The sequence below is a fragment of the Heptranchias perlo genome, chromosome 6 (assembly GCF_035084215.1).
Source record: "Heptranchias perlo isolate sHepPer1 chromosome 6, sHepPer1.hap1, whole genome shotgun sequence".
Classification (NCBI taxonomy): domain Eukaryota; kingdom Metazoa; phylum Chordata; class Chondrichthyes; order Hexanchiformes; family Hexanchidae; genus Heptranchias; species Heptranchias perlo.
Genome location: NC_090330.1, coordinates 37,093,404 through 37,121,088, shown reverse-complemented (window position 1 = coordinate 37,121,088; position 27,685 = coordinate 37,093,404). Strand labels below are relative to the sequence as shown.

The window sequence follows — 27,685 nt, the reverse complement described above, 5'->3', positions numbered from 1 at the left end:
TAATATTTTTTGAACTAACTCCACAAAAACTTCCTTGCACCTTCTAATTCAAGATATTAATATGTCACTTTTCCTTTTGTCTCTTTCTCCTTTTTATTTTTCTTCCTCTCTCTTTCATTCTCTCACTCTTTTTCCCCTCTCTCTCTTTACCTTCCTTTCAATTTGAGTGTCCCTCTTCTTTCCCTTCTGTGTTTTTCCATCTTTCCCAGCTTCATTCTCCTGTATATCTTTCTCCCCCTTCCTTTCTGTAGCAGCAGAAAGAATAGGCCAGCAAACTCCAAATTTGTGTGTGTATGGTCTGATATTTCCACAATGCAAACTATCATGCTTTAGAAATAGAGCTTTTTCTGAGGCGCTTTGTGTTGTGATCCTTACTTGACTCTGTTGTGGTCCTACTTCCTGGTGTTTTGGAAGTGCAACTCATGTTACTTACTTTTCTGGCACTGAACTACTGGATTTCAAATGTTTAATTTATGGAGAAAATGCCAATCTGTGACACGATGAATAAAGTAACTTGCAGAATAATGAAAATATCACAGTGAGCTTTAGGGACATGTCTATTCAGAAATGGCTTGCAGCTGGGTGGTTACTTTTTTCTGGTTAGTTCTGACTGCGCTAGTAAAATAACATCCATTATTCTTTGTTTGCTGCTGCTAAATATCTTGTTTGTTTCTCTAAACTTTTTTTTAATAGAGATTTTCCAAATCAACTTGTTTCTCAAATACTCGTCGTTTTGACGCTGAAGGACTGTAGAACGGGAATGGATTTCTTTCGGTCGCCTTCTGCAGAGAGGTAAACTGAACAAATGTTAGATCAGTGAGGACCATTTTAAGGAGCTGAAATTTATGTCTACGTTGTAACCCTGCCTCACCTAAGAATTTTCTAATGTAGTATCTTATATTCCAAATTATTTCTTGAGCTCAGAACAATTTGAAACACTTCAGACATTTTTTATGTAAGTGCAAGTTCTGTCTGTTAATAAACTGCAACAAGAATTGATTTTAAAATGGCTTGATGTGACTAGTTAATAGTGATTTCACAGTGTGCTGTGCCACAATCGTATTAGGAAATAGCTTTATGCTACAAGGCCTTGGGGGGAGGAAGAGAGGAGGAAGGAAGTGCTGAATAGACTCAAGGTAATTCCCACCACAGCAATGAATAGAAAATATGAATTTTAGATTTGATTTTGAAATTAATAATAGTGGATTTGGACTTACCACAAACAAAGATGATGCAGTACGTAATGACATCAAGATGATCGTGAAAGGCTAATTGCTTTCTCTTTGTGAGAAGGAAAACACCAGACAAAATTAATATATCTAACAAAATCTGTCAACTTGTCAGGAACATACACCTGCTCACCAGCTTGTCCTGGGCCTGTTAAAATCTACTGGATAAATTTCCATCATATGGGGAATTCAGGCAAATGTCCCCCCACAATTTTTTGTCCATTAAAATTATACACAAAGTGACATTATTGGGATCTGCATTTAGGAATTTTGCTGTCTCATACACTCCAACTGTGATGCAGCCTTTCATTAATGTAGAGCTTAAAACCTTTTCAAGAGCTCTCCCTACCTTATCCATCCTGTCTGTTTTCCAACCTGTATGTTCTGTGCACTAATCAAGTGAGGACAGGACGAGGCTCAGCTGTAATGCTTCCCATTCACTGTCTGGGCTTATGTGTGGAGTATAGTTACTTGGCGAGGTATCAGGTTGACCCGGCATAAGGAAATTTCTTCAGGGAAGGAGAGGAAAATGAGTATGAACATTGTATTGGGACAAATCTGGATTCTCAGACAGAAACAAAAGTCTCTTTAGAAACAAATCACAAAAGCTAAAAAAACAGAATGTCTGTATTAAATCATAGAACAAGGAAGCTAATTAATATTGAAGAAAGAAGTCAATGAGAGTGGAAAGGGGGAGGAATAAAATGTTTCCTTGATTCTTCAGAGGACAACTCTGCTGGGTTCAGTAGCTGTGCCAGCAGAAACTGGAGTACCTCTGCACAAAGTTTTAATGATTTTAGTCCTTTCATTGCACACTTTTAATAAAGGACAATAATGTTCCTATCTTGTTCAAGTGCACTGGCAGAAGAGAGTCCAGTTCAAGAGGACAAAGGAGGCACAGTCTTCTCAGAAATGGAACGTCTATTCCTACAAACGACATTTGATGAAACTCCAAACTATAGTAGCACTGTAGTATCGGTTAAAGAAAAGAAACCTGTGGCATCAAGAATAAATGTCAAACGTGTTTTGAAAGAAAAACTGGAGGCATATCTGTTGGCATTGGTGGAATGTCTGCGTTCTACTGCGGTAAGTGCATGCAATAATGTAATGTACCTTTGGGTGGGAGAAATTCCTAACTTTGCATTAGGTGCTTCAAGTCTCATGCACACAGACTTTGTTTACATTCTATGAAAGAAAAGAAAGAAGGAGCAAACTTGCATTTATATAGTGTATTTCTTGACATTGGAATATCCCAAAGCACTTTACAGCCAATTGAATACTTTTGAAGTGTCATCGATGTTGTAATGCAGGGAAACGCAGCAGCCAAGTTGCGCACAGCAAGGTCCACAAACAGCAATGACATAAAAGACTAGATAATCTGTTTTAGTGATTGATTGAGGGATAATTGTTGGCCAGGACACCAGGAGAATTCACCTGCTCTTCTTCAAATAGTGTCATGGGTTCTTTTACCTCCACCTGAGAGGGCAGACTTAAGAGAGAGTCTAACCACCTCCCCTTGACATTCAACGGCATTACCATCGCCGAATCCCCTATCATCAACATCCTGGGGGTCACCATTGACCAGAAACTTAACTGGACCAGCCATATAAATACTGTGGCTACAAGAGCAGGTCAGAGGCTGGGTATTCTGTGGCGAGTGACTCACCTCCTGACTCCCCAAAGCCTTTCCACCATCTACAAGGTACAAGTCAGGAGTGTGATGGAATACTTTCCACTTGCCCGGATGAGTGCAGCTCCAACAACACTCAAGAAGCTCGACACCATCCAGGACAAAGCAGCCCGCTTGATTGGTACCCCATCCACCACCCTAAACATTCACTCCCTTCACCGGCGCACCGTGGCTGCAGTGTGTACAATCCACAGGATGCGTTCTACTGCGGTAAGTGCATGCAATAATGTAATGTACCTTTGGGGTGGGAGAAATTCTTCCTAACTGTGCATGAGACTTGAAGCACCTAATGCAAACAATCCACAGAAACTGTGTTGGGGGGGGTGGGGGGAGAAAGAGAATAGAGGTTCAGAAAAAGAAAGAGGGAAACACAGAGAGGAAAGAGGGGGATGACAGAGGTACATATGCACACACAGCCAGAACCTCCATCCACCATTAAATTTAAACCCAGATCCTAGTGCTAAAAGTGTGTTAACTTCACTGTGTCACTTAGTCCCAGTTTATCCTAATGGTTTTAACTTTTTCCCTTAAAGAAAAAAGGTGAAATTTTGTTCTTGGAAGTTCCTCAAAATCATTTTGTAGGGCTTGAACTGTAGGACAAAGCTGCCCGCTTGATTGGCACCTCATCCACCACCCTAAACATTCATTCCCTTCACCACCGGCGCACCATGGCTGCAGTGTGTACAATCCACAGGATACACTGCAGCAACTCGCCAAGACTTCTTTGACAGCACCTCCCAAACCCGTGACCTCTACCACCTAGAAGGACAAGGGCAGCAGGCACATGGGAACAACACCACCTGCACGTTCTCCTCCAAGTCACACACCATCCCGACTTGGAAATATATCGCCGTTCCTTCATCGTCGCTGGGTCAAAATCCTGGAACTCCCTTCCTAACAGCACTGTGGGAGAACCTTCACCACACTGACTGCAGCAGTTCAAAAAGGCGGCTCACCACCACCTTCTCAAGGGCAATTAGGGATGGGCAATAAATGCCAGCCTCGCCAGTGATGCCCACATCCCATGAACGAATAAAAAAAAAAGACAGGGCCTCAGTTTAATGTCTCATCTGAAAGCCGGCACTTCCGACAGTGCAGCACTCCCACAGTACTGCACTGAAGTGTCAGCCTAGATTATGTGCCCAAGTCTCTGGAATGGGGCTTAGATCCACAACCTTATGACTCAGGCAAGAGTGCTACCAACTGAGCCACGGGTTGACAACTATTGATAGACATTGGGGAGGAAGGTGTTTTCTATTCGTCAGAATGGACATTTGGATCTTGGTCAAGTTATGAACCCTATGGTAAAGTGGTTGGAAAAATTCTTTCCCATGGTCACAAAATCCTCCAATTTAAGGAAAGGACCCAGTCAACGTTAGACAAGACCTAGTTAATTAACCACAATGTCGTCATTTCTGAAAATCTGGAACTTGAACCAAGTGAAACAGTCTGTTTTAAGAGGATATTTTTTTCTCCTGATGTTGCAAACTATGCAAATGTTGTGCAGTCTCAAAGGCCTGACAAGGAAGGTGGTGGTCTTTCCCTCCAGGCAAACAAGAGTTTGTTAACTTTGCAGCTGAGTTTAACAAATACGAAACTACTTCTGAAAAAAAAATTGTATATTAGATCAAGATTTCTATAAAATGCAGGTTATAAAAAATCTACTTAGAAATTATTTGTACCATCTCTCATTTACTGTTTGTATTTAACACATCAGTGTAAACAAGCCAAAATTCTTAATAAAAACATCAGGGCATGGGTGTTCTTGTACTGCGCCATGTTGACAGAGATCCAAAAATGAAGTTCGGCCACTTAGGAAAGGTATGGAGAGGAAAGGTAAATTATTGATCTAGAATCTGAGTAGCACACTCAAAGTCTGTAAAACTATTGCAGATAGAGTGAAGAGAAAAGTTAAAAGGGGGAAGATTGGAAGGAAAAGAAAAAGTACAGTACACAAACTTGGATTTTTAAATTGTTGACTGCGGGTGAATTGCGGCAGCAGTGGATTGATCCTGTTTAATATGCTAAGCATTAAAAATAATTAGAGAAAATTTTATGATTGAATTAGCTTGTACAATCCAAGCAGAAATCCTTTCTATTAGGAGTAAGTGGAAAGTTTGGTACATTGGATTTTTTTGCTGTGTTAATCTACAGTTAAAGGCTCCATACCATTGTTAATGCCTGTATTCTACTTATTGTTTTCAGGTGGTTCCTCCAGAATGCCAAGTTCGCTGCGCAGACCTCATCATTGGCGTACTCCGATGTTATTGCGATGTTGGTGTCAGCAGCGAGGATAATGCATGCAAATCTGTCCTGTTTCAGAAGGCAAAGGTACATAACTAAGTTCTGACTCCTAAATTATTGATCTAGAATCTGAGTAGCACACTCAAAGGCCAATCGCATAAAAGTCTGATGGCTGTAATGTAATTTCTCGAAAAATTCAGTTCAAGCCCTACAAAATGATTTTGAGGAACTTCCAAGAACAAAATTTCACCTTTTTTCTTTTTTAAGGGAAAAAGTTAAAACCATTAGGATAAACTGGGACTAAGTGACACAGTGAAGTTAACACACTTTTAGCACTAGGATCTGGGTTTAAATTTAGTGGTGGATGGAGGTTCTGGCTGTGTGTGCATATGTACCTCTGTCTTCCCCCTCTTTCTTCTCTGTGTTTCCCTCTTTCCTCTCTCTGTTTCCCTCTTTCTTTTTCTGAACCTCTATTCTCTTTCTCCACCCCCCCCCCCCCCCACAACACAGTTTCTGCTGAGTGCGGTTCCAGAGCACAAAAGTATCCGCGCTTGGCATAAGTTAGCAATCTGACTCAGAGGCCAAAGTTGGCTGATGTGTGAAATAGTTTTCTCTGGTGCAGTGAGATTGAGGTTGAAGTCCAGGCTCGCCGTTGGTTCAGAATAGAGGAATGTTACCTGACCAGGGATTACTTGATGTTAGGTGCCCAAAGTGTCATTTGCCAATCCTGTCATCCCTCTTATAGATGAGCTCAAAAATTCACCAAAAAAGTGGCATCCTTTTTTCCCCCATTTTATTAACTTTGAGAGAAGTAATTATAGCTATTGGTAGATCTTTTGTGGTATTGCTCATAGTTAGGGTGTGGAGCGCCAGCGTTCCATTTATGTTGCCTGTACTGAATTATTCCCTCCACTTTGTTTCTCGCTGTTAATTCAGTTCAATTAAAGTTTAATAACTCTATCAAAAAGAATGAAACGAGAATAAGAAGATATCAAAATCGTGCTGATTGTCATATTTTGTGTTATATGACTTTGACACAGGGGAATCTTGTACAATACTGTTAAGCTAAAATTAGCTCTCGTCTTGTTTAAGTAACATAACCCACTTACATGGGAATGCACGGCATGCTCTTTATTTTGTATCGTTACATGAAGGTAATTTGTACTCATTGAACTAAGTGTCATCTGATCTTAACTGTTGGTCTGTATGTTCACTTGCTGTGAAATAAAGCAGCTTGACAATTTATATCAAGCCTTGCCTCACCTAGTATTTGCTCAGTTTGTCTTCGTAGAGACTGAAGAAGTGTGCATGTGAAAGATACAAATATCTGGTTCATGTCGCAAAGGGGTAAGTTTTGAAAATTTATAATACTTACCCAGTGGATCCTTGAGCCTTCTGGCTGCTGCTTTCCAGCAGCCAGAGGCTCTGGGGCTGGTGGCCAGGAATGCCCCTGCAACCCTGCAGCTGTGCTCAACATTCATCCTCCATTTACCGGAGCAAGCTCTATGAGGGGGCAGGCCATGCTAATAGTCTGGGACAGGAAACTAAAGCACGCATGGGTCTGGATAGGCATGGTGTACTTGGGGCATTCCGATTCTGTTCAGCGCAGGTGCAACAGGGGCCAGTAAAATCGGCCCCATAGCGTGTTTGTTACTTCAGAAATTCATGCTCAAAAGATGTATTTTTGTGATGCAAGTTGTGATTGTTAACTTTTTTTCCCTCATCCCTTAGTCTTTTATGCTGGATGCTGGTGAATACATTTCTACAGCCAGAAACAAACTTAATGAGGAGCTGAAGCTCAGCTCTCTGAAAACCCTGGTTACGGTGTGCACAAAATGTCTGCACTCTCACACTAAGGTATTTAACTCAGCTCAATTAAATGTCCACAAATACATTATACTAAATGCATTCAGCTTAATTAAATGAACACAATTACATCTTATCTCTTCAATGAAATTCAATTTACTCAATGCTTTGTAGTTTCAGTTGATAGCACTCTCACCCCATAGTCAGAAGGTCCTAGATTTAAGTCCCACCCCAGGATTCAATAGGATGAACTAGGCTGACACTCCAGTGAAGTGGAAGTGCCATCCTTCAGCTGAGAAATGAACCGAGGCTCTGTTTGCCTGTTCCTATGGTTCAGATAGATATTAAAAATCTCATGCCACTATTCAGAGAAGAGCAGGGAATTCTCTTGGTGTTCTTGCCAACGTTCTTCCTTCAGCCAACATTACCAAAAATAGATTAACAGATCATTCGTCCCATTGCTGTTGTTGGGATCTTGCTGTGACAAATAGGCTGCCACTTTTACCTGCATAACAAGAGTCACTCCACTGCAAGGTAATTCATTTTAGGTGAAGCACTTTGGAGTGTTTCTGAAATACGCGATATGGTGCTCTCTTTTCTTTCACTGATCCGATAGATGTTTCACTTGCTCCAACAACAATTAATTTACTATGACTGTTTTGCTCATTAGTTTTTCATGTTTAAACTGAGAATCTAAATATGAACATTATGGTCTTTACATTTTTTGATCTGCAGCTGAGTGCATCTTGTATTTTTTAGTTTTACTAATATGTATTCTGTCTAAATGGAGTGGTGATCTCATAAAATTGCTACTCAGTCCTAAAGTACTCAAGGATGACCTATAACAATTAGTGTCCCCTCAAAATGAACTGTATCTTCCATTGTTTCAACAGCACTGGACAAAGAGGAGCTCATCTGTTCTCTTCCTTCAACTATTCCCAGCAAGATTTATGAATGACCTTGTGCAGGTTTGCAAACAGCTGGTAAGAAACTAACTGAAAATTCCTGAGGTTGACTGGCGAGTGGGGTTTCTCAGTTTGTTACTGCTTGTGCAGCCTGGATTTAATTCCTTCTAATTTACTGTCCTCAAAAACTGTTTACAAACAATGACATAAACTGCATTGCACACATCATTGTGACAACTGCATGTGATGTAGTCGTGATAAAAATGATACACTGCAGTTTTCCCATCCCAAATACTCTTTCATGAACAGATTGCCCTTTTAGGTTGCACCCAGTGTATTTTCTGACAAAATTTGGAACATTCTCACACATCACACAACCAGTTTTGTGAGGAGTTTAGAGTTTGAGGAGGTTATTGGAGCAAAGGTGTTTTAGCAAATTGAGGGTACTCACAAGCTTCGACTTATGTGGAGGCATCAAGATAATTTAACCTATTACAAGATGGGGCCCAGCTCTCAGCCCTTTACAATTGCTGCTGTGATCCAAATGTAGAGACGCATAAGCATAAACAGGGATGACTGCTTTTCTCCCCGTCCATTCATTTGCAGGGATTTGCTTGACCGCTGCTGGTCACTTCTAACCGTGGCTGCTGGAAACAGTAACTGTGATGTGGAAATCATGAGTAGCCTGTTATACTATGGATCGGATTTGTTCTGGCAATTCCAACATGCCACAATACAGCATTGTCCCTATATCCACTTACTGATTTTTTTTTTACTGTGGGTGTTTCAAATCCAACCTAATTTGAAATAGAGATTAAACCAGTGGTCTGCTTTGGATACCTTGCCCCTAAAATTTATTGAGCACCATAGCCTGCTTTACACAACATTGAACAAATCTACTTGCCTAATATAGAGCCCTGTGCAACCTGACTTTTATAACATTTACCAAGTGCATCGTTTCTTCATCTTGGCTTCTGCTGCTGACTTGTAAAAAATTGTATTTCCACTTTATTGTGTTTTCACCTATGCTAATGAACATATGTATTTGCATTAATAATACCTGCTATCTTGCTCTGTAGGCAGGTGAAGGCCTGGCCTGGTCATGGCTACTTGCATTATTTCATGGTTCTAGGTGAAGATTGCATAGGATTATCTCTTACTTAACCAAAACCTATCAGCTGTTTAGCATATGTGTACTTAAATCCATGACCATATTCTAATCCTCAGATTATATCTTGCAAATTATTTACTGCTGGCACTGGTCACAGAGCTGGTAAAGGCAACAAAGTAGTAAAATAAACCAGGTGAAACTGTAAATGGTGGAATGACACAGCAGGTCTGTCAGCATCTGAAGAGAGAAAAGACAGGTTTATGTTACATGTAAAGATCCTTCATCGAAAAGGGTTTGTTCCTTCAGGTGTCCCTGACAGCAACATAAACCAAAACCGGCTGTGTTTTCTGGCTGCATGGTTCAGCCTGGCCAAGCAAGCTGGAAAAGGATTTTGCTCTTGCTAGACTTTCCACAGCCTTTGGGGATGCAGTGTTGCAAATTGTGAGTTGAAAATAACTGGTTGTGCACAGTTTTTCTGTTGTTCTGGCTGCAATTGAATGCACCCTGAGCTATAAACGGGCAGTGTCCACTGTACCAGGACATTTCTTGAAGTACTGAGCAATGAACACTCCATTTCAAAAATTCCACTTCTTCCTGAGGTGTTTCATGCCATTAATGTTTTGCACTGAAGGTCAGGTTAAACATAGAGTAATAGTACGTGTTCATCACTCACCCCAAGCTTTCAGGATGAACAATGGTGTATTTCTTATAGACAACTCACACTGCAAAATCACATGATGCTTGTGAAGTAAAGGATGATTGCGAAGACAGTTTCATGGAAGTGCAGGGACAAGGATCCAGGGATTTCTTTGACGACGATCATGACAAAACCCTTGAAGTAGGTGATTATATTGACAACAGCGACTCGTTGGTTGGAACAGGTAAGACATTTGTGAAGCTAGATATTAAATATTGCCCTGCTGGCTCCCCAGTGGCTCAGTTTAAGGCAGAGTGTAGCCTAACCATACGGACCAAGAAGGCCGCAGGTTTGACACTTGGTCTGTGCTGAGTTAGTTGAGCTTGACTGGGGATATCACAATGGGCCTCAGCATCCTTGGGTTAATGAGGGAAAAACCGGGGAAGGGACCACAGCTGGTAGTGTACATTTATGGATGCTGTGTGGAAATTTGTGAAGATAACATTAGGCTCAGATGTGACACCTTCTGTGGTACAATAACCTACTGATATAGACTCAGACATGGAGCATGGTCACTTGGGTGAGGTACAGGAGGGTGACCAGTGCCTGTTGAATCATTTGCCAGCAAGGAATTATGTGGCCCACAAGAGCTATATGGAGAGAAAATATTTGAGGAAATACACCGATTTAATACCCCGATTTTAAAATAAATAAAAAGCAACTATGATTGAAGAGGAAAAATAACTACCTGAGGATGCAGATGTGCTTCTGACCTGGTTTCCTTTGCTGCATCATGCAGGCCAACTTCTAGTGTTTCCAGTACGGGTACGGTAGCATAGTGGTTATGTTACTGGACTAGTAATCCAGAGGCCTGGATTAATAATCCGGAGTCATGAGTTCAAATCCCGCCTTGGAATTTAAATTCAATTAATGAAATAAAATCTGAAATTAAAATACTAGTGTCAGTATTGGTGGCCATGAAACTAATGCATTGTCGTAAAAACCCATCTGGTTCACTAATGTCCTTTAGGGAAGGAAACCTGCTGTCCTCACCCAGTCTGGCCTATATGTGACACAGACCCACAGCAATGTGGTTGATTCTTATTTGCCCTCTGAAATGGCCTAGATTGTACAATCTCGCTTAAAAAAAAGTCATAACAAGAATAAAACCGGACGGACCACCCAGCATCGGACCACTAGGCAACGGACACGACAAAGGCAAACCAAGCCCAGTCGACCTTGCAAAGTCCTCCTCACTAACATCTGGGGACTTGTGCCAAAATTGGGAGAGCTGTCCCACAGACTAGTCAAGCAACAGCCTGACATAGCCATACCCACAGAATCATACCTTTCAGCCAATGACCCAGACTCTTCCATCACCATCCCTGGGTATGTCCTGTCCCAATGGCAGGACAGACCGACCAGAGGTGGCGGTACAGTGATATACAGTCAGGAGGGAGTGGCCCTGGGAGTCCTCAACATTGACTCTGGACCCCATGAAATCTCATGGCATCAGGTCAAACATGGGCAAGGAAACCTCCTGCTGATTACCACCTACAACCTTCAGTTGATGAATCAGTCCTCCTCCATGTTGAGCACCACTTGGAGGAAGCACATAGCTGCCAGACTAGGCCTGCGGCAGGTGGTGAGCGAACCAACACGAGGGAAAAACCTACTTGACCTCGTCCTCACCAATCTACCTGTCGCAAATGCATCTGTCTATGACAGTGTTGGTAGGAGTGACCACCACACAGTCCTCGTGGAGACGAAGTCCTGTCTTCGCACTGAGGACACCATCCAACGTGTTGTGTGGCACTATCACCGTGCTAAATGGGATAGATTCAGAATAGATCTAGCAGCTCAAAACTGGGCATCCATGAGGCGCTGTGGGCCATCAGCAACAGCAGAATTGTATTCCAGCACAATCTGTAACCTCATGGCCCGGCATAATCCTCATTCTACCATTACCAACAAGCCAGGGGTTCAACCCTGGTTCAATGAGGAGTGTAGAAGAGCATGCTAGGAGCAGCACCAGGCGTACCTAAAAATGAGGTGCCAACCTGGTGAAGCTACAACTCAGGACTACATGCATGCTAAACAGCGGAAGCAACATGCTATAGACAGAGCTAAGCGATTCCACAACCAATGGATCAGATCAAAGCTCTGCAGTCCTGCCACATCCAGTCGTGAATGGTGGTGGACAATTAAACTACTAACGGGAGGAGGAGGCTCTGTAAACATCCCCATCCTCAATGATGGCAGAGTCCAGCACGTGAGTGCAAAAGACAAGGCTGAAGCGTTTGCGACTATCTTCAGCCAGAAGTGCCGAGTGGATGATCCATCTTGGCCTCCTCCCGATATCCCTACCATCACAGAAGTCAGTCTTCAGCCAATTCGATTCACTCCACATGATATCAAGAAACGGCTGAGTGCACTGGATACAGCAAAGGCTATGGGCCCCGACAACACCCCGGCTGTAGTGCTGAAGACTTGTGCTCCAGAACTAGCTGCGCCTCTAGCCAATCTGTTCCAGTACAGCTATAACACTGGCATCTACCCGACAATGTGGAAAATAGCCCAGGTATGTCCTGTCCACAAAAAGCAGGACAAATCCAATCCAGCCAATTACGCCCCATCAGTCTACTCTCAATCATCAGGAAAGTGATGGAAGGTGTCGTCGACAGTGCTATCAAGCAGCACTTACTCACCAATAACCTGCTCACTGTTGCTCAATTTGGGTTCTGCCAGGACCACTCAGCTCCAGACCTCATTACAGCCTTGGTCCAAACATGGACAAAAGTGCTGAATTCCAGAGGTGAGGTGAGAGTGACTGCCCTTGACATCAAGGCAGCATTTGACCGAGTGTGGCACAGAAGGAGCCCTAGTAAAATTGAAGTCAATGGGAATCAGGGGGAAAACTCTCCAGTGGCTGGAGTCGTACCTAGCACAAAGGAAGATGGTAGTGGTTGTTGGAGGCCAATCATCTTAGCCCCAGGACATTGCTGCAGGAGTTTTTCAGGGCAGTGTCCAAGGCCCAACCATCTTCAGCTGCTTCATCAATGACCTTCCCTCCATCATAAGGTCAGAAATGGGGATGTTCGCTGATGATTGCAGAGTGTTCAGTTCCATTCGCAACCCTCAGATGGTCAGAGGCTGGGTATTCTGCGGCGAGTGACTCACCTCCTGACTCCCCAAAGCCGTTCCACCATCTACAAGGCACAAGTTAGGAGTGTGATGGAATACTCTCCATTTGCTGGATGAGTGCAGCTCCTACAACACTCAGGAAGCTTGACACCATCCAGGACAAAGCAGCCCGCTTGATTGGAACCCCATCCACCACCATAAACATTCACTCCCTTCACCACCGGCGCACCGTGGCTGCAGTGTGTATCATCCACAGGATGCACTGCAGCAACTCGCCAAGGCTTCTTCGACAGCACCTCCCAAACCCGCGACCTGTACCACCTAGAAGGACAAGTGCAGCAGGCAGGTGGGAACAACGCCACCTGCACGTTCCCCTCCAAGTCACACACCATCCCGACTTGGAAATATATTGCCGTTCCTTCATCGTCGCTGGGTCAAAATCCTTGAACTCCCTTCCTAACAGCACTGTGGGAGAACCTTCACCGCATGGACTGCAGTGGTTCAAGAAGGCAGCTCACCACCATCTTCTCAGGGCAATTAGGGATGGGCAATAAATGCTGGCCTTGCCAGCGACATCCACATCCCATGAATGAATTAAAAAAAAGTGTTATATTAACTTAATCTCTGTGCTAATTTATTAAATATTTCAAGTAGTGACATTCTGCTGCACTTGTGTTCATTAGCTTTCAATCTTTTTTCAGGAGCAAAGAGCATTTTAGCTGAAGAGCATTTGACAAAGCACGATTTTCTCCTCCTTGACGTTCTTCGATTTCTCTGCTGTTGCACAGCAGCAGGACAGATACATGCACTCTCTTTCAGGTCTAGTGATATTCGAAGAAAACTGTTAATGTTAATTCAGGAGAAGGACCACAGCATTTCAAAATCTCTGCACTTGCACATGGTGGGTATCATTTTATGTAATAAAATATTTGGTTTTGTTGTTCTAATGCAGAGGTTCCCAACCGTTTTTTGCTGAGCCTCCCTTCGGAGATTCATGTCCCATGCAGCCCCCCCTGTTTCCAAGAAACAGGATAAATTTTACAAATGAATGCTCCTTATGTGGAATGCCATTGATGTTGGGAATATTGGGAATTTGTGTCCACCCCTGCCTCCTCCCCATGACTTTCTACCCATTAAGTTAATGGAGCACATATTCATACAATTTAGCATGTGTGTCATCCAGCAGCAGGTACTGGCTTATCCAGCCTTGTTACAGCTGAAATTATCACATTCTGGGATTCCAACATAAGGAACAAACCTTGCTCTGTGACAATCATTCACGAAGGACATTAACAGTGCAGCCTATGGTGTAAAGCACATTCACCAAACTTACAGTATTATATGTACTCTATAAAAGCTTCTTTTGGGAAAAATAAACATTTGGGTTCTTTGGTTCACACATGAGAGGTAATGAATGCTAAAATATTGAGTGCAGTGCCTGTCACTGTGTGGCTTTTACTACTAGTGAGTTTATTGCTTGACCTTTGATTGCCAGGACTGAGTTACCTTCAGTGATGGACGGTGTGGGCTGCGAGCACCCATTGAGCAAAACAAACATTGCAAATAAGAGCGCTGTACAGGTTACACTCCCCGGACCCCTACAGTATAATCAGACATTTCCTGTATTCTGCATATTATTGCTGAATCCCATTATTTTGTTCTTTCCTCTGTATTTTCCTCTATAATGAGAGCAAAGCGCCAATGTCCACCTGCTCCACCTCTTCCAGCAGCACGTCCGCAGTGCACTTCCAGTCATTGATACTATGAGCCAGCCCATCCTCCTCGCCCCCCCCCCCCCCCCCATCATCTAGTACACAAAAGCTCGAATTTCAACTGCTTATTTTTCATCCCACCCCTATCTCTGAAGACCAGGTACCAGTTGTATGGGGTGGGGCCATCCCATGTGCTTACAGAATCTGCTAATGCTGCTGTAAACTGGCTGTTGGGAAGTACACAGGAACAAACTCATGATGTTCCAATATACTGCATCACAGTGCCATTATGATTTGCCTTTTGGATTGCATTTCTTGTTTAGAAATACGTCATGTGGTAAATTTTATATTCTTGTCTCCCAACATTGTAATTGCGGTCTCTTGAAGGGATCTGTTGCAGAATACATATAATATACAAGTACAGTTTTACATTCTCACACTGTCATTAAATTTGCACGTAGGCTATGCTGACTTTTCTTTGTGTCTGATCCCACAGTACTTAATCCTGTTAAAAGAGCTCCCATCGGAAGAAGGTGTTCTACCACCAGATGATTTCTCCATACTTCTAAAACCACTCTTGTAAGCAGGATTTGTTATCCTCATAAACTTTTATTATTTGCAGTGATTCTTATTGTAAATACTTAGTTGCAGCCTATGTGAGCATTGTAAATGAAGCATAATGCTTTTGGAAGGCTTTAAGATCTGAGACAAGAAATTTACTTTTTACTTTTCCAGTGTAATGGCAAGGGTGAGCACGCTTAATTTTGTTGAAGCAAAATCCTGAAGTGCTGGAGCAAAATATTTTTTAAGCCCATGTTTCCTCACAGCACGCTCACATAACGCATTGACCATGACAAGAAATATAAAATCATAGAAAGGTTACAGCACGGAAGGAGGCCATTCAGCCCATCGAGTCTGTGCCGGCTCTATGCAAGAGCAATCCAGCTAGTCCCATTCCCCCGCCCTATCCCTATAGCCCTGCAAATTTTTTCCTTCCAAGGCCCTCCGTATTGATTCCAATAATTTGCCCACCACCGAGTTTAGACTGACTGGCCTGTAATTACTCGGTCCATCCCTCGCTCCCTTTTTTGCCCTTCCTATAATTACTGTTTTTTTTCATTTGTGTATTTTCTCTTGTACAAATTCTTTTTTAAAAAATCAGGTCGTCTGTACTGACATGAAGAGGAATTCACTTGAACCTGGCACTAACCTGCTGCTTCTTCTCCCCCTCCCCCCGTGGTGCCTCCGTATATTGAGGGTACATGACCCGCTTCCTCCAGGTCCAGCACTTCAGGTGCTAGTATACAAAAGCTCGAATTTCAACTGCTAATTTTTCATCCCACCCCTATCTCTGAAGACCACGTATCAGTTGTATGGGATGGGGCCATCCCATGTGCTTACAGAATCTGCTAATGCTGCTGTAAACTGACTATTGGGAAGTACACAAGAGCAAACTCATGATGTTCCAATATACTGCATCACAGTGCCAATATGATTTGCCTTTTGGATTGCATTTCTTGGCTGGGTGGCTCATTTTCGGCTGGCACGGACACGATGGGACGAATGGCCTCCTTCTGTGCTGTAAATTTTCTATGATACTTATCCAGTTCCCTTTTGAAAGCCTCGATTAAATTTGCCTCCACCACTCCCCTGGCAGTGCATTTCAGATCCTAACCACTCGCTGGGTAAAAAAGTTTTTCCTCATGTCATCTTTGGTTCTTTTGCCAATCACCTTAAATCTATGTCCTCTGGTTCTTGACCCTTCCACCAATGGGAACAGTTTTTCTCTATCGACTCTGTCTAGACCCTTCATGATTTTAAATGCCTCAATCAAATCTCCTCTCAACCTTCTCTGTCCCAAGGAGAACAACCCCAGCTTCTCCAATCTATCCACGTAACTGAAGTTCCTCATCCCTGGAATCATTCTAGTAAATCTCTTCTGCGCCCTCTCTAAAGTCTTCACATTTTTCCTAAAGTACGGTGCCCAGAACGGGACACAATACTCCAGTTGTGATCAAACCAGTGTTTTATAAAGGTTCATCGTGATTTTCTTGCTTTTGTACTCTATGCCTCTATAAAGCCCAGGATCCCAACTGCTTTTTTAACTGCTTTCTCAACCTGCCCTGCCACTTTCAACGATTTGTGCACGTATACCCCCAGATCTTTCTGTTCCTGTACCCCTTTTAGAATTGTGCCCTCCGGTTTATATTGCCTCTCCTCATTCTTCCTACCGAAATGTATCACTTTGATATGAGGAGTAATTTGATGAATTTGCACTAACGGCACAGAGCTTTGCCTGCCAGGAGCCCACACCAGGAATTTAGAAAGAAAATCATGGAACTCTGTACCCAAGATCCCCAAAATGCCCTCTTGGCGGGTGAAGCTCTGTGCTAGGGGTTTCTTGATGCTGATACTGGGTGGCTGAGACGTAAAGTGTTGCATTCCCCAGCACTAACATCCCTCCCCGAGAAAAGCACTAAAAATGTTGTAAAAATGTTCTATATCACAAACATGTCTTTTTAACAAACGGAATCACTTAAGTAGTTAACTGTAGAACTTCCTGGTAGTAGGAACTACATTTTCCCCCAAAAAAATTCAAAGTTAAACTTTTTTTTTGAAGAAAAATAATAATTAAAAAGACTAATCAGGCAGGGTCTTGTATCAAATAGCTCATGTTTGTGATTATAACTACCAGTTTTCTGATAAGTGTAAGAATAACATTTTTTTTAGATTAATATCAGACTTTTTAATCCCACTTGTGTTCCCCCAAATAGATTTTGTTGGTTGGAATGTTGTTATTGCGTATTGAAAGATAATTGATTCCTGGGGATAACAGTTCTTGTGAAAGTTTCTTTTTTGCTAAAAAGAATTTCAGTTTGCCCCAGTTAGATTTGAAACTGTCATTGGAGAATATTAGTAAAAGCCCATTATCAGCATACCAAAGCATAGCTCATTTTATTTATGCGTTAAATATTTTTATGTATGTCAAATATATTTATATTGGCTAACTTCAAATTTCTGTAATTTTGATTTTATTTTCAAAGTAACTTGCATTATTAAGTTGTTTATCCCTCTTTCAAATCCACACAGAATTGCATAAATTCTAATGCAGTTGGATTCTCAACTGTTTTGAAGTTGTCTGATTTTAGCAGTCACTTAACAGGGATGAATGAATTGATTAACATTTATTGATTTGCAAGCTGAAGCATTTTGTAATTGCAACTTCTGTTCTGTTCAGGGACTTGTGTTCCATGTATCGTTGTGATCAAGAGGTTTGTTCAGTGATCCTGACGCACATTCTTCCATTACTAACAGCACAAGGCATTGACTCTGATGAAATGGCTGATGTTCAGGGGGAACTACTAACGACAATTGGAGCATTCTGGTATGTGTACTTTTTTTGGCCCTATGCTTTCAACTAGACTGTTTTTCATGCTGTTCTTTTGATTGAAACCAAAAGGTCTAAGATTTTATTCCTGGATGTGTAGTTATGAAAGTTAATATATATCAATATATATCTTGTATGTGTTTATTTGTAATAGGCACCTAAGTAAGGAAGGCAAATGTAACGCACAAGTGAGAGCTGCTCTAGTAAGATGCATGAAAGCACTACTTGAGGTAAGTCAATTAAATGTGTATTCTGATATTTGGGTAACATATTACCAAGATTCAGCAGTTGTTTGAATATTCCAGTGTCATGACAGTGTACCAATAGACACTACAATATTCCCACTAATCCTGCCTTCTGCTTGTGATGGTTATCATAAACTAAAATATTCTCTGCTGAATGAATGCAACATAGAGCAAGTTAGACATTGTTCAAAATTTTCTCTGGGAAAAGGGGGTTAATTTCATTGAAAAAATGATATCACTGGATAGAGATAATAAATTATATCACGGCACAATTTATCGCTATCTATTCATAGAACACAAACTCAAGTATGAAGATGTAAGCAAGATTTTATTGTACTGTAATGGCATTTTGGAATATCCTTATACTTTATTTTAATTTGTAAATAATTGTATCATTTATCAGATATCTTCAGTAGATATGTGTAACTCTTTAAGATTAATTTATGAATTAAAAAAAAGAAGAGAAGTGATTATTTTCTTTATTTACCCAAATATGATTGATCTTCATAAATAGCTGATTTTATTATAAAATATATAATCCTAGGATGCTGAGTGAAGTAAGGGGGGAAATTGCAGAGGTACTGGCCATAATCTTGCAGACATCCTTAGATACAGGAGTGGTGTCAGGACTGGAGAATTGCAAATGTTACACCCTTGTTCAAAAAAGGATGTAAAGATAAACCCAGCAACTATAGGCCAGTCAGTTTAACCTTGGTGGTGGGGAAACTTCTGGAAACGATAATCCGGGACAGAATTAACGGTCATTTGGACGAGTGTGGATTGATTAGGGAAAGCCAGCATAGATTTGTTAAAGGCAAATCGTGTTTAACCAACTTGATAGAGTTTTTTGATGAGGTAACAGAGAGCATAGATGAGGGCAATGCAGTTGATGTGGTGTATATGGATCTTCAAAAAGCTTTTGATAAAGTGCCACATGGTAGGCTTGCTATTAAGGTTGCGGCCCATGGAATAAAGGGGGCAATAGCAACATGGATACAGAATTGGCTAAACGACAGGAAACAGAGAGTAGTGGTGAATGGTTGGTTGTTTTTCGGACTGGAGGTAGGTATGCAGTGGTGTTCCCCAGGGGTCGGTGCTGGGACCACTGCTTTTCTTGATACGTATTAATGACTTGGACTTGGGAGTACAGGGCGCAATTTCAAAATTTGCAGTTGACACAAAACTTGGAAGGGTAGTAAATGGTGAGGAGGATAGTGATAGACTTCAAGAGGACATAGACACTCTGGTGGCATGGGTGGACACGTGGCAGATGAAGTTTAACATGGAAAAATGCGAGGTGATGCATTTCGGTAGGAAAAATGAGGAGAGGCAATAGAGGGCACAATTCTAAAAGGGGTAGAGGAACAAAGGAATTTGGGGGTATATGTGCACAAATCATTGAAGGTGGCAGGGCAGGTTGAGAAAGCGGTTAAAAAAGCATATGGGATCCTGGGCTTTATAAATAGAGGCATAGAGTATAAAAGCAAGGAAGTCATAATGAACCTTTATAAAACACTGGTTCCGCCACAACTGGAGTATTATGTCCAGTTCTGGGCACTGCACTTTAGGAAGGATGTGAAGGCCTTAGAGAGGGTGCAGAAGAGATTTACTAGAATGATTCCAGGGATGAGGGACTTAAATTATGTGGATAGACTGGAGAAGCTGGGATTGTTCTCGTTGGAACAGAGAAGGTTGCGAGGAGATTTGATAGAGGTATTCAAAATCATGAAGGGTCTAGACAGAGTAGATAGAGAGAAACTGTTCCCATTAGCGGAAGGGTCAAGGACCAAAGGATATAGATTTAAGGTGATTGGCAAAGCAGCCAAAGGTGATATGAAGAAAAACTTTTTTACCCAGCTAGTGGTTAGGATCTGGAATGCACTGCATGAGGGAATGGTGGAGGCAGATTCAATCACGGCCTTCAAAAGGGAACTGGATAAGTACTTGAAACAAAAAAATGTGCAGGGGTACGGGGATAGGGCGGGGCAGTGGGACTAGCTGGATTGCTCATGCATAGAGCCGGCGTGGACTCGATGGGCCGAATAGCCTCCTTCCGTGCTGTCGCCTTCTATGATTCTATGAGATGTGGAGAACAGAGTCTCTTTTTAAAAGCTTTAGTTTTGGAATTTCCACACATAACAATCCATAAGTTCTGAATAAAACCTAAATAATATTATCGGCTTAGTGTTTGTTTCAAAATTCAGACTGAGAATTATACCTTTCTAGCCTACATGTGGTGTGCATAGTAGCTGTTTAGGTTTGTGAGTCCTGTAATCTTTGTGCCTTTAACGTCTTGGCTGATGCAAAGGTGTGTTTTGGTAATGTTTAGTTTTGTGGGATTTGTTATGTCCTTTTAGAAAGACCCACATTCCAAATGGACTGTACTCTCCATCAGAAATGAAGAGTTACCTGTCTCTGAAGTCTACCCAGAGTTCCTAGCAGACACTCACCACCAGGTTCGCATGCTGGCTGCCATGTCTGTTAACAGGTAAACTTTCTGGGTGTTAATAAATGCTTACAGTTACAGTCACAAGTAATTGCAGTGTTGAAAAGGCTTTGCTCAAATTAAACTTTATACCACATACCAAATCAATTTCTGACTTCCACAAAGTGAGAGTTATTAAATGCCAAATAATATTACTTGACTGATTTATGGTAGCGGAGATGTAAAATATATTTCTTTTATCCAACCCTTGTGAAGTTTTTATGTAGTATTGAGAGAAACAAATTATTTCAGGACTATTTTACTGGAGTTGAAATAAAACATTTTGGTGAAGTATTGTATTTGTCAAGGCAAAGGATGGGAGTGCGGGAAGTGGAACATTTTTCTCCTTTGGGGAGTTCAGTGACGACAACAAACCGTCAGGTACAGACCAGATGTAGAGTAAAGTTTCTTGTACTCTGTTGTCAAGTCTTAACTTCTGAAGGACACCCCTCACTGCATCAATGTGGCTTTTTTTCTGCTTAATACATAGGCCATTTTTATGGGCCTCTGAGTGAGATTGCCAATTTGTGCTGCATTGTAAATAGTTTTATACTGCGCACTCACTAGGGACCGAGTGGAAACTTGCCTGCATTATTTCACTTGCTGCCGGAGAGAGGACAGTTTTATTCCATTTGTCTAGGTAGTATTCATTCCCATGTTACAAAGGTGAAAGATCAGAGTTCGAATACATTACCTCCTGATCTATTGAACCTCCACTTATTTACACCGATGGTCATGTGAAAACGTAATCTTTTCCTATTTCTGTCACTGTATTCAGTACCTCTTCATTCAGTGGTTTGTAATCTGGGGCTTTTAGCAAATAAGAATCATATCATTCTGATCAAGAAATCCATGTGAAATGTGATCACTCGCATTGAACAATTTCTTTCTCTCCAGGCTTTTCCAAGAGGTTCAGTTACAGGACCCCTCTGTACAGCTGAAAGCCCTTCCTGTGAAACTGCAGCAGAAAGCCTTTGAAAATGTGTATATGAAAGTGCAAGCAGGAATGAGATTTCAGGTAACCTCGCTTTTCTTTTAATATGATTTTAAAACCATGTACATGTTCATTTTTTTTTACTATGGCCTAGTTTAGTTCAGCTGCATCCTTACTTAACTTTAAGGAAAGATCAACTGATCCTATTTGGAGCGGATCAGTAACTTCCGGTGTATCTCTTTAGTCTGCCATTGTTTGCTGGCTCATGCCCCCACTCAAATACAATTAAAAATGTTTCACTCGGTTGATTCATTCGATTTTTTTTCTCGTACAGAAAAGAAACCTAAAATCAACTCCACTGTAATGGATTAAAAGGATTTGATTCAATACAAGTGAGCTCTTTCTCTTCTGAAATTTGGACCCTCGATGTGATCCCTGGGTTCTGATATTACCTACCATTAAAACAAAAATATGATCCTTGTTTTTTCCTTTCTATTTTCCTTGCTGCTGTTCTCTTGATGCTCAGTGCACTTGAGATACCAAAATATGCTCCAGTATATTAAAGTCGGGATACAATCGTATTGCTGGGTTCATCATTTCTATTCTCAGCATGTCACGGTAAAAAGTTACATTTCTCCAAGTTATGTTTATTTGGTCAGTAACTGAACTGCATGGACCAGGAAAATCACAGGTTTCATCCCTGATAGAGGCACTACAACTGGCCTCAGCTAGAAATGTGCATGTGTGAACTCCAGTGAGGGCAGGATTAGGTTTAGATATGTGCCCCTTGCAGTTGAATAGCCCACCAAAACTCACTGTCAAAAACTTACATGAATAATTGCCACTTCTGTTATAATGTTTGCTAGTAAAGGGCACATGCCTTCATGGTAAGGGAGAATGGAGAAAATTGGTAGAATTTTTTAAAAATCACTTTTGCAAACAAAAAATTGCAAGGTTAGTTGAAAAGGTATCGAGTACATATATTTCTGGAATATATTTATAATATATTAAAAATCTTATGACTGCATGCACCTCCTGTTAACTTTTCCCATAATTAATTCCTAAATCCATATTTACAATGGAACTGCCAATGTAAAATTGTAATTATAACTTCTCTCCCAGTAGAGGCACTGCCCTGGTCTAATTATCCTTCATATTCTAACCTCGCTTCACCTGAAGAGTACACTTGGTCTTGATTCTCCATGTGCAATTGCAGGTGATGTCCTGACGGATACCTTTAAAAGGTCATTTAACATTACACATCAAAGAACCATCTGGAATGTCAAGTATCCATGCAGCACCACACCCTAACCCTGAATTGAACCGTAGCAATCCAAATTCTCTATAAGCCGAAAGATGGAGTACAAATGAGATCTATAGTGTTGTTTGTGAGATGCACTTTTTTTTTGGTAATGGAATAATACCTTCTATCCTCTTCCACCCAAGCACTCCATTGAGTTAATATCATCTGGAGTTCTTCCCTCCCCCTACCCTGGAGCAGGTCTCCCTTGCCCTCACCCCTATTTTCACTGACCTATAATTGAATCCCGATTTCCCAGCACCTCAAATTTAAAATTCCCTTTCTCGGTATTTAACTGCCTCTATGACCTAGTCTTTCTCGATCACTGTAACCTTCTCCAGTGCTTCAGTGTTCCTGACCAAATTCTCCATTCCTCTGACTCCAGACTTTAGTGCATCCCTACCCTGCCTCTCCACCTCCCTCTCCTCCTTTAACAGCCCTCTTAATACCCAGTTTTTTGCCCAAGCTTTTGGTCACCCCTCCTAGCATCTCCTTCTTTGTCCACTTTCTTCCTTATGCCTTTATGAAGTGCCTTGGAACTTTTTTCTATGTTAATGGTGCTATATAAATGTAAGTTGTCATGTGTGTGTATTTGATGTTTAAAATAGTCTCCTTGTTTAAACTTTTCATTCTTTCTTCAGAATTGTGCGACCCCAGAAGAACTCCAGGATGAGAAGTGCAACAGAAGAGCTACGCTGCTTACAGTGATTTCGTTGGTGATGTGCTGTAGCCCCATTTGTGAAAAACAGGCCTTATTTGCAATTTGCCAGTCATTAAAGGAGAACAAACTGGATCCTACACTTGTTAAAAAAGTAACTATGAGGTGAAATTGTTGCTTTTTTTTTTAAACTCGTAGATGATTGAATGGTGATGCTTGCTTTCTCATTTGATTCTGTTTTCAAGTATTAGGACATGTTAACCCTTTCATCACATCAAACTCATACAGCTTACAAGATACCACATTTGTTTGTATTGAATGCCCTTTTCACAAATGCATGGAATTCTGTGAAATAAAAGCAGAAAATTGGAAAGAAATCAATACAAGTGCAATGGTTCAATTATAATGAACCACCTGTTCTTGTGAAAATGTGAGCACTGAACATCAGTGACATATACTTCAAATCAACAGAGGGTGTCTTCAGCTACAAGGCCTTTAATCTTGGACTGTGTGCTGATACAATTATGTAACTACAATTTGTAAAAGCATTCATAACTGCTCTATTAACTCAGTGGGTAAATGTGCCTCCCAGTGTGGGAATGAGCCTTGCAGACCAAGTTTCATCCCTGCTATATACTGAGTTGAGCTGACTTTAACTGAGCAATGGTAGTACCTCTACAATTGACCTCAGTGTTTCTGGACTAGGGAGAGGGGAATAATCTGACCATATTGGTTTTCATAAGTGCTGCCCAGCAACCCTAGCTGAAAATTGTGGCCATTGGGTGTGAACAGGACCAGTCTTCTATGCTAAATACTCTGCCAACATGCATTGTTTAGGCTCGTGCATGAAGAACAAGCACTTCGTCATGGTACTGAAGGGTGGAACTGGCTTCAGTGGCATTGTACCCCTGCAGGAGTCTGTCTTTAGGAGAAGAGGTGTAAAAAAGGGTAGGAAATTGGGCTGGCAGAAATAAATAAAAGCATTCATAGAGTTCAGTTGTAGAAAGTAAGTCTTAACCTATGCAACCTTTTGTGAGAATAAAGTGCATTCTTTAGACTGGAGTTTTTAAGTTGGTTTTAAACTAAAGTCAAAAATAGTAATTTCAAGTTGAGTGTAACTGAGCCAAATATTTTGTGTTCAGTGATGCACAAACAGCCAACTCCTAGGATAGTATAATTAATTTGTAACAACCAATTTTTCACTAAGACATTGAACAAGTTTTTTTTGTTGTCTGTGGTTTTCTAAAGCCATATTGTTTTGCATAATACATGTATTGTACTTTCATGACCTACCTGTTAACTCTAATTAGGTTCTTGAGACCATGTCGAAGTGTTTGACCTATCGTAGTTTGGAAAGCTTTATGGTTTCCCATTTGGATTACCTTATTCACGAATGGCTGAGAGTGACTGATCTTGACTACAGCTTGCCTACATTCCCTTATGTCCTATTGAACTTTTCTAATCTGGAAGAATTTTACAGGTAAATGGAGTGTTACCTTCCCTCCAAGTCATACAGTAGGATACTGTGACGGTCTTGTTCTTTACTCAATGTACTTGAACATATCGGGTATGGTAGCATAGTGGTTATGTTACTGGACTAGTAATCCAGAGGCCTGGACTAATAATCCAGAGTTATGAATTCAAATCCTGCCACAGCAGCTGGGGAATTTAAATTCAATTAACTAAATAAAAATCTGGAATAAAAAATACTAGTATCAGTAATGGTGGCCATGAAACTACCGGATTGTCGTAAAAACCCATCTGGTTCACTGATGTCCTTTAGGGAAGGAAACCTGCCGCCCTTACCCGGTCTGGCCTATATGTGACTGCAGACCGGCAGTAATGTGGTTGATTCTTAATCGCCCTCTGAAATGGCCTAAAATCTCGGCTCACCACCACCTTCTCAAAGGCAATTAGGGATGGGCAATAAATGCTGGCCTTGCCAGCGACGCCCACATTCCATGAACAAATTTTAAAAAATATTTAACAAATGTTAAGTGTGGTACAGCCTATATAAAATAAACATGGTTGATGATCCTGGCAATATTTATTTGTAAGAGGAATAAAGCATGACTTTAATCTCTCTAATGATCAGCAGTGCTGAAAGTTTTTGCTGCACCTTTTTGTAGAAGGCAAGTTAACATCCATTAGTCCTGTTTGAATAAAGAGGACGCTGCTTCAATAAAAGGCTGCTCTCATTCGGTATTTTGAAAACTCAAACTGAATAAAAGAAGCCATTTACTCTACATGTTTCCTGAGAATCCCTTTGCCTAATGTCTGTGGAATGCGGATGCTTTATTTCCATCTTCTGGATTGTATAGAAGATTTCTTCAACATGATTAGCCATCAAAAAAAGTGGGTTGCTAAAAATTAATGATGTGGAAGACACAAGAATGGTACTTAGCATGAAAGTACTTTTAATCCACTCCCTCTGTTAACATTCCCTTTAATTATCATGTTCTAGACAAGAACAAGGAGATAATTCAATTCACATATTCTTACCTGTCATTCATCAGTTGTAAAGATCCAAAGAATTCATAACTTATGACGGACCAGTTTTATTGATTATTGGAGTCTGAGAATTATTTTGTTAAATAACATTTTGTGGATGTCTTTAGTATTTTCAGTACTCATAAGGTCTACATCTCAAGTGTAAAAATTGAAAACTATTCATGCAATAAATAGGTCAGTGGCAGTGTATAGTTTTGTAAATATGTATCAGGACAAAATGGTTTTTCACCTCTGGAGCCTTTGACCAAATCCAGCTCAGACTGATGGAATAAAATCTCTAACAAGAACAGAAAATGCTGGAAATACTCAGTGGATCCCTCAGCATCTGTAAAGAGAAAAGACAGGTTAACATTTCAGAAGTTGACCTTTTGTCAGAACTGATGAAATCTCTTCTATCTGTTGCATACTAAGGCCCTTTGTGAAATGAGTTTGGGAAGTCTCTGTCCATTTTCTAGTGGGCAGGTCCCACAGCACAAAACTGCCTCCAAATTGGCAATCTTGCTTACAGAGGTCACAGGAGTGCTGATGTGGGAAATGGAAACATTCACACTGGTGCAGTGGGGAGTGCTCTTCTGAGGTTGGATCTAAGACAGACTGAATGAGTTTAATGCTGAATCTAACTGCTATGCCTTACGTGCGCGTGATGGGTACTGACACGGTGGGAAATGGGAATGTTTGCTGATTCCCAGCACCAACATCCCTCACCTTTAAGTACCAAATTCACAACAAACAAAAAAAACTCTGCCACGTGGCCATGGAATAAATGAAATAATCTCGCCCAGATGGTGGTTCCTATATTTGCAAGAGATTATTTGAATGCCTGTTTTATGAGTTATGGGCTTTTAATGCTGATGAAAGAACAGCTGTTGCCCTCTTCATTAACTAATTTAGTGACATAGTTTTTGCTGATGATTATGTGTTCTAGGTCCTATTACAAAATACTTGTTCCACACCTGACAGTTAATGGTAACTTGGAAGAAGTGAAATCAATTGCTACACACATTAAAAAGAACTGGAAAGAATTGCTTGCTGATTGCCTTCCAAAGATCCTGGTTAATATCCTGCCTTGCTTTGCATATCAAGATAAGAATGGATCTGAACCTGATATGGCGCAGCAAAGAGAAAATGCATCAAAGGTATACGACATGCTGAAAGAAGATGATTGCTTAGGGAAGCAGGTGAGATTAGCTAGCGTTTCATTGCACCTCTTTGCATGTTTACTGATGCAATGGAGCCCTAAAATGAGTCACCCCGTGCTACTAAAGGAAAAACTCATTCAACAAGGGATTCTGTTCTTGCCAGTGATGCTACTACAGGGAGATTTGGGAGGTTTAGTAGATTGGATTGCTACATTATACTTTTACTTCTGGGACTCGGATTTGAAACCAACCCAGCCTAATGGGAATCCTTCTTTACTTCAACCACGGACTTCCCGACTCGCAAATAATTCGGGTTCTGACAGGTTTTTTTTCCCTTTTGGCCACAAGTCCACAGCAAGAAACTGTTCCTAATTTCATACTATATTTTTTTCCTCCCTCTTGTTCATCCATAACTCCAAATATACCATCCTCAATGATGGCAGAGTCCAGCACATGAGTGCAAAAGACAAGGCTGAAGCGTTTGCAATCACCTTCAGCCAGAAGTGCCGAGTGGATGATCCATCTCGGCCTCTTCCCGATATCCCCA

General features: G+C 41.1%; 1 protein-coding gene across 2 annotated transcripts in view; it reads left to right on the top strand.

Moving 5' to 3' along the window:
* atm (ATM serine/threonine kinase) overlaps positions 1–27,685 on the top strand; it is a 169,862-nt gene that overhangs the window by 22,576 nt on the left and 119,601 nt on the right. Inside the window, exons 12-26 of one of the 2 annotated variants that reach the window (XM_067986120.1) lie at positions 694–792; positions 2,084–2,315; positions 5,125–5,250; positions 6,895–7,020; positions 7,863–7,952; positions 9,698–9,866; positions 13,468–13,667; positions 14,975–15,057; positions 17,717–17,863; positions 18,021–18,096; positions 20,469–20,599; positions 21,494–21,614; positions 23,472–23,642; positions 24,799–24,968; positions 26,925–27,177. In XM_067986120.1, the coding sequence (XP_067842221.1) occupies positions 694–792; positions 2,084–2,315; positions 5,125–5,250; positions 6,895–7,020; positions 7,863–7,952; positions 9,698–9,866; positions 13,468–13,667; positions 14,975–15,057; positions 17,717–17,863; positions 18,021–18,096; positions 20,469–20,599; positions 21,494–21,614; positions 23,472–23,642; positions 24,799–24,968; positions 26,925–27,177 (2,194 nt within the window). Of the gene's footprint in view, positions 1–693; positions 793–2,083; positions 2,316–5,124; positions 5,251–6,894; positions 7,021–7,862; positions 7,953–9,697; positions 9,867–13,467; positions 13,668–14,974; positions 15,058–17,716; positions 17,864–18,020; positions 18,097–20,468; positions 20,600–21,493; positions 21,615–23,471; positions 23,643–24,798; positions 24,969–26,924; positions 27,178–27,685 lie in introns of those variants that run through there. The other variant, XM_067986121.1, reaches the window with a different exon arrangement.